At 41.5% G+C, this 13,295-nt stretch overlaps 1 protein-coding gene across 2 annotated transcripts in view; it reads right to left on the reverse strand.

Annotated features, from left to right (window-relative positions):
* Positions 1–9,049: 9,049 nt before the first annotated feature.
* LOC145414265 (uncharacterized) overlaps positions 9,050–13,295 on the reverse strand; it is a 356,239-nt gene continuing 351,993 nt past the window's right edge. For both annotated transcript variants that reach the window (XM_080283866.1, XM_080283865.1), the window contains exon 23: positions 9,050–11,024. In XM_080283866.1, the coding sequence (XP_080139992.1) occupies positions 9,834–11,024 (1,191 nt within the window). In that variant the 3' untranslated portion in view covers positions 9,050–9,833. The remainder of the gene's footprint in view (positions 11,025–13,295) is intronic.

The following is a 13,295-nucleotide window of genomic DNA, read 5'->3' on the forward strand; positions in this document are numbered from 1 at the left end:
ACTGTCACCATCATCACAACCAACAACAACAACTTCCATCATTACCACCACCACCACCACCATCGACTACCACAAACTACCACCATTACCACCACCACCATCACCACCACCAGCACAACCAATTACCCTTATTACCACCACCACCACCACCAACTGCCACCATTACCGTCATCATCATCAACTATCACCATTACCATTATCACCACCTACCACCAATACCACCACCACCAACTACCAATATTATTACCACTACCATTAACGCCTGAATGAATTAGTTGGTGCTGGGTAAGTTTCTTTTATATTCACACACACACACACACACACACACACACACACACACACACGTCATGACATGGCCGTATTTCCTTCTCTTGTAGAGGCATGAGAAGGAAATTCTTAGATGAACTGGTATTCTTTTTAAAAAATCGTTAACTTCGTGAGCTGCTCAAATGAAAGATTTTTCCTTCGAGCGCAACAGAAATTAAAGGAACTTAAAGAAATTATTAGACCCCTCTTCAAAAATTCCATTGCAATTTTTGTGCGTTTTGTTGTGGTTCGTTGTCTTACATACAGTAGCCTATATTAAGAAAAAGAACGGAAGTTACTGTACAACTGGGTTAATACAATTTACAACGCTGTATTGTACTAATGTTTAAATAGCACAATAAAATCATTCGACGTTAAAATGTCTGAATGTTAGAGTTGTGCAAGTATTGACTTTGACAGGTAGGTAGGTAGGCAGGCAGTAAGTAGGCATGCAGATAGGTAGGCAACGCGGCAGATACGTAGATATGAAGGTAAGCAGGTAGGCACTGAAGTAACTAGGTAGGTAGGAGAGAAGGTAGTTATAACACAATGGTAGGATAACACTGTGGTATATAGGTAGGTAGGTATAACACTGTGGGAGATAGGTAGGTACAGTAGGTAGGTGAGTTAAGACTATGGGAGGGAGAGGGTAGTTAGGTAATTTGGTAGGTAGGCAGGTAAGCGTAAGCGCTGTGAGAGACTGGCAGGTAAGTAGGTATGTAGATATGTAAGTGGGTAGGCAAACTCGTGGAAACTGTATTAGGTGGGTACTTAGCTAGGTGGTCACTGTGGTAGATAGGTAGGTGGGTACTGTGGAAAGCAGGTAGATAGGTGGGTAGGCAGACACGTGGACGCTGGTAAGTGGGTAGGTAGGTAGGTAGGTGGGCACTGTGGTAGGTCAGCAGCCAATGTAATAGGCAGGTAGTACCGTAGGATGGTAGATAGTAGGGCACTACATAAGACTGCTACAGATTACCTTTCTTACGAGCTGGAGGGGTCTGACGCGAGGCTAGGTTTAAGGGTAGCTGACCATTCTACTTCCCTTGCTGGTATTCACCATCATCACCAAGTGCTATCTCTATCTGATCTAAGCACAGTTGGAGAGAGAGAGAGAGAGAGAACGTGAGGTGTAATGAGACAAGTCTCTCGTGCCAGTTTCTCCTTCACCGCTCGCTGTCACAATCACCACTAAGTGCGCTCTATTTACCTGTTCTAAGTGCTGGATTTTTAGCGACACCGGTGGGAGGAGAATTACCATTGTCGCTATATGCTACCGTCCTGTTCTCAAATTCCGCGAGAATATTGCTTAAGAAAAAATCTCTAGCAAATTGCAATAACATGATATAATTTTCGGAGTATCGCTAAATATGTAGAACTTTCAAGAATAAAGTAAGATGTCTTGCACCAAAACCACAACTTACTACGCTGACTGAGCAAATATCGTGGTTAATCAATGAAAATGTGACTTTCTATTTTCCGTGAATATCCTGAATTGTACCGAAGTTCTAGAAAGTATTACATTCATGACATGTACAGTTACGCATACAAGTACTTGTTATTCTTCAATCTGTCTTACATTTACCGGCAGTTGGTAGGCTACATTCATTACGTTACTCAGTACTGCACATTTTTCGCATGTGTATTTACGTCATAGCCTACGGCTTCCAGCTTGGCCACGGACGCTAACAAATATTACTCAAACCACTGTAAGAATAAGCATTACAGTGTACTTGCGGAGGACATATAGAAGTAAAAATAAATAAAAATATTGAAGCTGAGAGAGAGAGAGAGAGAGAGAGAGAGAGAGAGGTGTAATGTAGGTGGGTGTTTTTGCTCTCGCTCACTGACCCCGCTCGACCCAGTGATAAGGCGGTACGATGTGATCACTCCAGGCTGTGGCAAGTACTTCTATGGTAATACATTATATTACTCCAGTGCTACTTCTCTCTGCTGTATGTGATATATCTCAAGAATTCCTTTATGTTTTATAGTATTTACTGTATCTACTAAGTGTATATTATTCCATCTCTATTTGCTGAAGGGGCGTGTGGCAAGGGCCACTTTATTTATTTTTTTTATTTATTTTTTTTTTTTACTACATGCTCGAATTTATTACAATTAGTGACTATATTTGCTGAAGAGTGTGTGTGGCAAGATCCACCACCTTTTTTGTTGTATATATTCTATATACCTATACAACAATAAATATTTAAATCAGTCATGTTGACTCAGTTGTTAGATGGAAGCGAAGCAAAAAAAAAAAAAAAAAAAGTGCTAATTACAAAACTTCAGAAAATAGCTATAAAAGAGCCTACAGTCACTGCGAAGACTGCTAGAGCTTCGTAGAGATTTAGAAAATGTCATATTTCTTTCATGTAGATGCTATAACTGACCCTGAATAGAATATAAAACAACATCGAGCAGAAAAATGGTTAACACTGGTAATACGAATCCCGGGCACCAATAATGCTCGTAACAAATTCTACATGAACTGTCTCATTGACTTGATTGATGTGATTTCTGCTAGACCTGTTAACTTACAAATTATCATGTCTTCTACATAAAAATTACATCATACTTCTTGAGAAATCCTCAGACCGTGAATGGCCACGATATAGCTGATGTTTTTTATTGCCTTGAAGGTAAATCAAGCACCAAAACCCAGTTAAATACTTCCCAGCAGTTGCTGGAAGCTAATAGGAATAGTAATTCTAAGATATGTTGTTACATGTGTAACAATGAGGGAGTCTCAGCTTTGAGTTCGATTCGACTTGATTGTGGTGGGCCTTGATGGTGGGATGATTCCTGCCTAAGCACGGTGAATGTGTAGCTGGCTACTGGTTACAAGTTTATGGCCACAGTTTATTATCATTGTTTGTACCTCTCAGGGTTGATGGTGGCCAACCATCTATCACCCATGTTTAACAGCAAGGCACTTGTTATGCAGTTTAAAGTGTAACCTACTAAAAATGTTAGAACAAGAATTCAGTGTATCTGGGCAAGAAAGAAGTACTGAATGACGTGCAGATATGACAAGAGGCTGCTGCGCTACAAATGTCTTACCTCTTGTCACCTTCATGTTCCTTCAGTTATCATCTTTAAATAATTTAGTTTCCTCGTCACCTTCATCTTCTTCCATTCATCTTCAAATCTCTTCTCTTATCACCTTCAGCTTCCCTCAGTCATCATCTGCAAGTTTCTTTTCTCCTGTCACTTTATCTTCCTGCAGTCATCATCTAATCTATCTCCTGTCACCATCATCATTCGGGCATCATATTCCAATGTATGGGTAGTACTGACCCCAGTTTCCCCACACTATCATCTCAAGACTTACACCTGAAAAACAGTAATTTAGATATTTAGATTTAATCCACATATAAAAATATCATGGCAATGCTCAAGTGGACGGCAGGGCCAGGAATGTGTTATCCATTACCACAACTTTTTCCATATAACTTCATGGGGAAATGACAAATCAGATTCACAGGTGTGTAGCTTTAACTCTTACACTGTGTCTGGTAAACTTCAGTATTCTGATCAGGCTAATACCAGATTTTGTAAAACAGAGATATTCTAGCAGTTAAGGGCTTAAAAAAAAAAAAATCATGAATAATCCATTCTCTACTGTCATACGACTAAGAACATGATTTAGGTTAACACCAGATTAATATTAGTAAGACTAACACAACCTGTGAAACAAGGGCCATATGATAAACTTACATTGACTAACCAGTCTCAGTCTAGCAATGTATCAGTTCTCGAGTTTAATGCCCTTGGACAAGTGTCAAGTGTTCTTGTCCCTCCTACGTTCATGCATTAGGCTATAGGATTGATGCAGCCCGCCAAATTACCGGTACTTAGTGCAAGGTTTAACCCTTCAGCAGAACAGGTTGAGCATCCTGAGCTAGGGAATAAAAAAAGGCAATTAAACACACACACACACACACACACACACACACACACACACACACACACACACACACACACACACACGGTACTTAGTGCAAGGTTTAACCCTTCAGCAGAACAGGTTGAGCATCCTGAGCTAGGGAATAAAAAAAGGCAATTAAACACACACACACACACACACACACACACACACACACACACACACACACACAAAGAAATATGTGAAGGCAATAGAAACATGTTTTAAAAAAATGGCGAGTGATTGACGTGAAGATCAGGAAGTACTACGTGAAAATGAAAGAGTAATAGAGTTGAGACGGAATTGATAATTATGGAAGTGGCAAAAAAAAAAAAAAAAAAAAAATGCACACCACCTCAAAATTATATCAAAGTGAATGGACTACTATATAAGAAAGTGGAACTGGGAGAATCAGGGGAAAAAATATGTATACCTTACAAAGACCCAATTGGGTCTACCCAGTGATACTATCATATGAAAGTATATGGATGGAAGGAAGGAATATGTATGGAGAAAAGACAGGGAGCGAAAAATTTGAGGTGAAATGATTATGACCACAGCGGAATTGAATGCGAGAAGAATTTGCAAATACCATATCAGAAACGTCAGGAATGGAGATACTAGATAACTGTGGTGAAAATCTAGACATAGCCGTAGTGTATATGCGTTCCCCTCCCCCCCCCACACACACACAATGAAAGAAGAATACGTACAGCTGGTAAAGGAATCCCTGCTAATGTTGAGAAAATAGGTGAGGACAAATGGATCAATCCACTTCAACTTCAAGGAAGGTGACTGTTAAGGGAAATCACCTTTAATTAAGCTACTCGATGCACACGTGTAAAAATAAGTAAATTTACTTGTTATGATACTGTAGAAAGTGTATTTTCTTTCCTCCTTCGCTGTAACTATGATTATCTCTAAGCATGCCTAACACTGGTAACCTTACATGAGCATCAGTTAACCTCTTCAGTTGTATTTTATTCTTGTTACCTTGACTTCACTCATGTAAGACCTTGCACTGAAGGATATAGTGGAGGCTATAGCTAATTTTAGCAGCAGGAAATGTACAACACACGCCATCGGCTGAAAGGGATTAATGGTAAAGGCATCATAGCAACCAGAAAGTTATTACACTGGAGTGTGGGGGTATTGCATCGTTTGTTAAGTGTACGTATTTATGTGCACGTGCATGAGTGTGTGCATTTTTTAGTGTGTGAACAGTACAGTATAACTTACAGTCTTGACTGATTTCAACTACGTGGAATGGTTGAGAGTCAGCAAAAGAGGAATCAATCCTTTTGAAAACAATTATTTGTTAGAGGTCAAGGTCACAGGCCAAGGTCAACCTAAAGTTTTGATCCGATTTAATTCAAATGTGGGGATAGTCATGGTGGTCACACAAAGATGATGTGAAAAGTCAGTCAGAAGTCAAGGTCATACAGTAAGGCTGCAAGTTCGTTCCTGTAACTCATACAGTTTTAATTCGATTTTGATCAAACTTGGTGGCAAGGTTAAGAGATGAACAAATTTTATTTTGATAAAAACTGGTCAAAGGCCAAAGTCATAGGGCAAAACCAACCTAGCTTTGGCCCGATTTGGACCTAACTTAGTGGAAGTGTTGAGGGTCAGGCTAAGATGTAGCAATTCATCTTTGGGAATAATAATGATCTCTCAGGGCTAGGTTAAATGTTTGGCCCTTGGACTGATTGTAGGGTACGGGTGTTGCACTCCGTGTATCCTTTCCTGTTTTATTCTTACTGCCTCGAAGAGTATTTATTCATCTTAAAGACTTTCCTTTAACTCGAGAGGTTTAATACAGCTGTGATATTATGTCCTTTATTACCAATGGGATGTTGGGGAGGAACACCCTCACGTAGTGCAATGGTGACCAGGCAGTCTGGTTTGCAAACATCTCTCAGTTCTCTCCCTGTTCCTCTAAAGGTGGATGTGAACTGCGGAAGGAAAACTTCCAGCCTGCAGTCCACTGGGTTCTTAGCTAGATGAACCTGGGACCACAACTACTACTCGTATAGCATGGGAGATATAGTTTTTCTATCACTACTGCAGAAAATTGGTTTCAGAGCCCTCTTCCCCCCAAAGAAAAGTCCTCAGGCTGAAAAGGCTACGGGATATGAGGTTTCCATAGCAAACCACACAACTGTCTGTCTATCTACCTATAAGCAGATACCATAATCCTGTAAGGGGTGGCCATTTGTCTTTGAGTTAATGATTTTATGGGGAGGGGACCTGATCCTCCACCATCCCACTTGTTGACACGTAGGGAAAACACATGATTTGGTTATACCCAGCACTGCAAATGGTTTCCTGGCTTAAAGGAAACCATTAAGCTTGTCACTCAATGTAAAGCCATCCACCTGAAGAGGAAAGAATAGTAAAAAGTGACATGAAAGACGGGAGAAATAGGAAGATCGGAGGGCAGACATAGAAAATGAATGAAAAAGATGAAGAAAAAACTTGGCAGCACATCAAGGGAGTGGATGATGGTCACCATCACCTACCATCATACAACTATGCACAATATGTGGGAAGTAAAACGGTAAGAAAATCAGGAGCTTACCAGAAACTCTACTGATCCACCTCCGAACACACTACAACCTACACTGAGCATTATGTTGTTCTTACAACTTTGTGGGATATTTGACTATTGACCACTGCATTACAAACTTTTTTTTTTACCACATACATGCAAAAAATAGAATGATCCCATAGGGATAAAAAAAAAAAAATATCAGAGTACTGTACTTGTAAAGTATAACAAAAGAGATGCTCATGTTTCTTTTCTTACTTTGATACACACAACCCAATGGAAATACACACACACACACACACACACACACACACACACACACAAAGAACAAGAAGCCCAGTGGAAGGAGTCACTGACACCCATTAACCTCCATCCCCATTCTAACTACCGTCCCCACTTCCCTAGTTCTGCGTCTCCCTCCTTTCTTTTTCCACCCTTACTTATCACATAATGCCACTCATGGGAAAGTGAAGCTGGTCACCTGTGCCTTAAATATTGGGACCGAGTAGTCTAATCCTAGGTGCCTATACTGCTGATGGGGCAGAAAAGGATTATTACTGTTGTAAGTGAGGGTGACCATCATTTACTTAGCTACATGATGCAGTCCTGCCTACAGGTGCTCTGCAATGAGCCGCAAACCAAACATTTTCTTGAAGAATAGGATGCAGTTTTCTATGATGGATAGTACAGTAATACTATACTCAATCTGTGGGTCAGGAGAGAAAGAATATTGCCTCCCTGTGGACTTGATGGTAAAAATCGGGAGGGTGCGACAGGGATTAGCATCCCCACACTCTACTCTTATTACAGTCAAAGGCAAAGAGAGCCTCAGATCTTGATCCCGTACTAGCTCAGGACCCAGAAGAAACAGGCAGGTTCATAAAGATGAGAGTGACCAGCCTCACTCATCCCTGAGTGGCATTACGTGAGCAATAAACCCCAACCATTCCTTGGATATAAACCCACACAGGCTCAATCTGACTGGAGCACCTTCATTACTCACTAAACCACCAGGCTCCATAATTTGGTTATACGGTTACCACCCAGTGTAGTAAATGGTTTCCTATTGTACAGGAAACCATTTGGCTTGTCACTTAGAGTCACCCATAGGCAGAAGGAAGAAGCAAGAATGAAGAAAGACAGAAGGAGTTAAAAATGTCACCCATAGGCAGGAGGAGGAAAGAATGAAGGAAGGAAAGAAGAAGAATACGAAGGATGGAAGAGAAGAAAGGGCAGACACCCAAAGCAGCACTACATCAAGTGAGTGGATGGAGTACTACAGCATGATTACTACTAAAGCTACCAACAATACCACTACGACTGGTACCGTCACTACCCTCATTATTATTATTATTATTACCATAAATACTATCACTAACACTGCACAGCTACCTATCACTACTACACCTACTATCAGTACCACTACCACTACTACGAGTACAACTACTATCACTACCATTACCACAACTATCAATGTCCTTGGAGTTTTCCACAGAGATCAAACAGTAGGCTACATCTGAGGACAGCACTATCTAACTGGAATATTGTTATTTTGTTGTCAGGTCTACGTATAGTACGGTATTTGGAAAAAGTATATATATCACGAATGAAAATCTTCGAAAACACCGTACTTTAAAGTAACGGATATGCTTGTTTTTGGTAACGTTCTCACATACTTCTTAGTTGTCCTGGAGAAAAAAAAATAAAGTTTCACCACTGCATTTCTTTTTACCATGTTTCCTTTTCTCATAAAGGGTGACAATATTAAGAGAAAGGTTCATTTACCTCACTGTCTGTTGGTTCTCTCCAGCTAAAAAAAAATAATAGATTGGCTGGCACTGGCTAGAAAAATGCTTAAAATGACATCCCTCAGCTGAAAAGACTAATGGAGGTTGCATCTAATCTCTTCAGCCTAAGAAGACTCCTGAGCTGAATAAAATCATCTGGCACTAGCCAAAATCTACCTCTCTATCTATCTAGCCAAAATAAACAAATAAAAATGTTCTTTTGCTAAAGTATGTAATTTTTTTCATGGCCAGAATCAGGAAAGAAAGTCCCAGTTCCAAACTCCCATTTCCTTTCAGAAGCTATAAGGCTAACTGCATCACACATGGTGGATAATGTTTTTTATACAAAAATATGACACTTTCCAGTATTACAAATGAATATTAATATTCACCATACATTCTGTAACACTATATTTAGCATAAAATACAGCTGTTACACTAAAAAAGACACAGACTTTTGGAACACTGGAACGAACAATCTTGTCACGGATGTTTTTCTCTGTACAGACCATATTTACACTTGTCTGATTCTAGAGGGTAAAAACAAATGTACAATAATATAATTGATATACAATACAGCATACTGTTACTTGTAGAAAGTGGAAGCATATTCTAAAATGCATAATTTATGATAAATTATGAAATAAATGCATGTAGTGATTAATAAATGAATATAAATTTGAACTCAGGAGCTTAATTTGGCTAAATTAAGTACAGTTTATAAGTACATTTTCAGAGATACGGTACAAACACTCACTATTAAGTTATATACTCCAGCCCGTCACTCAAAGTGCCAGGCGTTTAGTTATACACACCACTGTTATACAACATACGGAAATATACAGAGCAGTTAGTTGCCAAGTCTTTTTCAGAACATCTCCCCTAAACTAGGGGACTAGTAAAGCTCTCCCATGCCTTCCATATCAGATACTTTTCCCTCCACAGCTCATTATACCTGAGATTCCTAACTTTATTTACAATATTTTCAATCAGTTATACTGGTCACTGATTCACGCAGCTACTGCTATTATCTACACACGTGTATACGCTCTAAGTAAGTAGGTCCTTTGTGGTTTCAAATCTCAGCTTGATCTTTGATTTATGTACTTTGACATCAGCTGGCACCCTGGCATGTGGTTTGCTTTAGGGCTACTCACACCATAATTTGTGGAACACATACTGTCTTCCTGACATCACATTTGCTTCACCAAACACACAAAGGGTTTGTGTATTTGGGTCCATGTGTGTGGAGGGCCATGGCTCAGGGGCTGAAGACTCTGAGTGTACGCATGAGGGCAGTGAGAACACCAGCCAGGTTGGTGGCTTGGGTCATAAGGGTGTTCATGGAAGGGTGGTCCATGCCCCTTCCAGATGCACTTAAGGCTGCCCTTACTGTGGCCTGGTAAGTTGTGGCCACATCACGCACACGTGCTACCACATTCTGGGTCTGAAGAGGTGTAGAAGTGTGTGCAACCACACCTCTTGCTACTTCTACCATCCCTTGTAGTAGTACTACACATGATGCTAAGCATCCTAGTAAGGTTTCCTCTGATTCTGTGGCAGACTTCACAAACAGTTTGGAGGCTGTCACAAACTGCCGAGACTCACTAGTAAGAGCCTCCCTAGCCTCTTGGAATTTTGTCTCATCCTGGCCAGGACTACGGCCAGAGCGCTGGGCTTCAGCACATGCTCCTGCCAGCTCAGTCAGCACTCCAAGGCACTGGTTTACCACAGCTGAAAAATTACGGAAAGCTTCCCTAGAGGCCGGAGGCATGGCTTCCACATCCTCTGCTTCCTCCAAAGAATCCTGGTCAAAACTACCTGAGTCCAATGAGTCATCAGGGTCAGCCCCATGAGAGACTTTTCCGTTAACTAGTCGGGTTTTGGGTGATAGCTTTGGGGAGGAGGTCTGGAGTGGTGCTTCTTGGTTAATGCTATTTTTGAGAGCCACGTTGGAAGTGTCTGGGCGGGGAAGCCTTGAGGTTGATGTGGTCTTATCTGCTGCTCGCACAGGACTCCTCACTCCATTAGTGGTAGAAGGAGTGGCAGCTGGGCCACGTCGGGCAGGTGACTGCTGACTAGTCTTGGCAGGAAGCTGGGGTTTCTCCTCTGTTGAGCTAGACTTTCTGGATGCCTTGGGACTCTTCTGAGGGGAGCGGCTGCCACCCCGGGGGGAAGTCAAGCTGCCCTTTGGAGATGTTGGAGAGGGTGTTGGAGCTGCTGTTTTTCCTAAGGTTGGTGTGGTGGATGTAGCCACCTTGCCACTAGGACGAGGGCGATGCGTGGCTGGGAGGGTGTTGCTGGTGGAAGTGGGGCTAAGTTGGGGCTTGCGTAATCTGGAAGGCACGGAGGGGGGGCGGTCAGCAGTGTCTGGGGAAGGAGTGCGGCGAGGCTTGCCTGCTGGTGAAGGTGACCGTACTCCTTTGTTGCCAGAACCACCTCTTACATTGTCCTGAGGAGGATATAAAACAAAAATGTAAATTTTAAAGAATGTAACTGACTAAGGAGGGTGGTGTATCATGCAAAAAGTGTTTGTTAATCAATATGTACTGTACATAAAAGTCAGGATAAGTTTGTTATAAGTCTATCCCCCTCATGATCCATCATCAGGAAATAAGTACAAAGATAAACCAGAAACATACAAATAAATATATAAGTATCAAGTGGGTGTGAATGATGAGGTGAAAGAGAGATTGTCCAGGTGCTTGAAGAAGCAAAAGTGGATGTATGTGGAATAACTGAGACTAAATGACAGTGGTAAGTGTATGAGAATGGGAGTATGGATGGGGTATATGTGCAGGAGTGGGTTGAGAATGAGAGGGCAAAAGAAGAAGTGTGTATTGTTGTGTGCAGGAGATGGAAGGAGAATAAGTGAGCATCGATCAGTTGGCTCAAGAACTGTGAGGTTAAGATTGAAAGTCTGACTACAAATGTGGGTGGTTGTTTATGTGCCAACGCAAGATCGTGAAAGCAGGGTGAAAGAAGGTTCAAGACAAATGTGGAAGCATGTATGGAAAAGTCTGAAAATGAGAGAGTGCTTTTGATTGGAGATACTGGTGTGAATGGAAATATGGAGAATGTGAAGGTGGATGGACTAGTTGGTAAGTGGGGTGTGCTTGCAGAAGTGGATGAGAATGGCAGTGCTCTAGTGGACAATTGTGCCGGGAGGGGGTTAGTGACGGTCAATACCCTCTTTAGACACAAAATGATCCACAGGTATAAGTGGCAAATGGTGAGAAGGGTGGGTGGTGAAATGAATGAACGGAAGGCAATGACTGATTATGTGTGTGTGGATGATTGGAAGAGAAGGTGTGTACTGGATGCAGGAGCATACAGAGGCTGAGGTAGTGGACTTTCTGACCACCACTTGGTGGTGGTGAAAGTCAAGGTTCAAATGAAATGGAGGAATAGAAGAAGGGAAGGCCAGGAGGAAGTATCGTTCATACAAGGAGAGTAGAAAGGTTGCAAGAGGATGGAAAAAAGACAGAATACAAAAGAGAAGTGTAGAAGCTACTGGGTAAAAATGATTTGAAGTAGATGGGGGATATGGAAGGTGTAAGTAAGATATTCACAGAAGAAATCTGTGCAGCATGTCAGATGGTGTGTGGGGTGAAGAGAAGACAAAAGGGGGTGCAAGGAACAGCATGGTGGAATGAAGAGGTGAGACAGGCTGTAGCATAAAAGAAGAAAGCATATAGTGAGTGGATGAGAAACAGGGGCTTGGAGAAAGTTGAGGGATGGAAGAGAGAGAGAGATATGCAGAGAAGAAGAGAGAGGTGAAAGGATTAATAAGAGAGAACATAAAGAGAGTGGATGAAGAATTTGGAAGGAATGTGAGTGTAAAGTGGACAGAATGTAAGAAAATGTTCTGGAAAGAGGTAAAGAAAGTTAGACAGGGTGATAAAGAAGATAGCTGGGAGGTGAAAGATAAAAATCGCAGATTCCTAATGGAAAACGGGGAAAAAGTGAGGAGATGGAGAGAACACTTTAAGGAATTGTTGAACATAGAGAATGAAAATAATGCACGTATAAGTGGGTGGGGAATGGCTGGGAGAAAGAAGGATGTGAGAAGAGTTGAAGAAATCAGTTGGATGGAAGTTGTGGAAGCAATGAAGAACGTCAAAATGGGGAAAGCCCCAGGAATTGATCAAGTGTGTGGTAAAATGCTGAAGCATGGAGGAGAGATAGTAGAAGAATGGGTGTGGAAGATGTAAAGATTGACCTGGGAGGAAGGTAAAATCCCCGATGATTGGATATCAAGTACTGTATAATTATTCCCCTGTACAAAGGAAAATGGGAAAAAGAGGTGTATGGTAATCATAGGGGCATTTGTCATCTTAGTGTAATAGGAAAAGTATAAGGTAGGATACATAGAGTTAGGGAAATGACAGAGGAATTAGTTGGAGAAGAACAGGGAAGTTTTAAGAAAGGAAGATGTGTAGATGATGTAATGTGGTCTATAAAAGCCCACATTGCCCAGAGGCAAAGCGAGGATCCTGTCTTTGGCTCCATGGTAACGTGCGCGTGTTTGAAGCGCAAAGGCCTGAGCTCGAATCTCGGTCAGACCAGTGATTAATTTGTTAAGTTTCATTTCAGCTATTACACTGGTTGGCAGCGGTGCGGAATGTGAGGCGAGGCTTGGAGGGCAATGATGATGGTTAGCTGACAGCATCCTAGTCCTTACATCCCGGGGATGAACTCTTCAGTGTGATCCGCAACATCC

Source organism: Coenobita brevimanus, chromosome 98 (genome assembly GCF_032717465.1).
Source record: "Coenobita brevimanus isolate Jiangsu-jjx chromosome 98, ASM3271746v2, whole genome shotgun sequence".
NCBI classification, from domain to species: domain Eukaryota; kingdom Metazoa; phylum Arthropoda; class Malacostraca; order Decapoda; family Coenobitidae; genus Coenobita; species Coenobita brevimanus.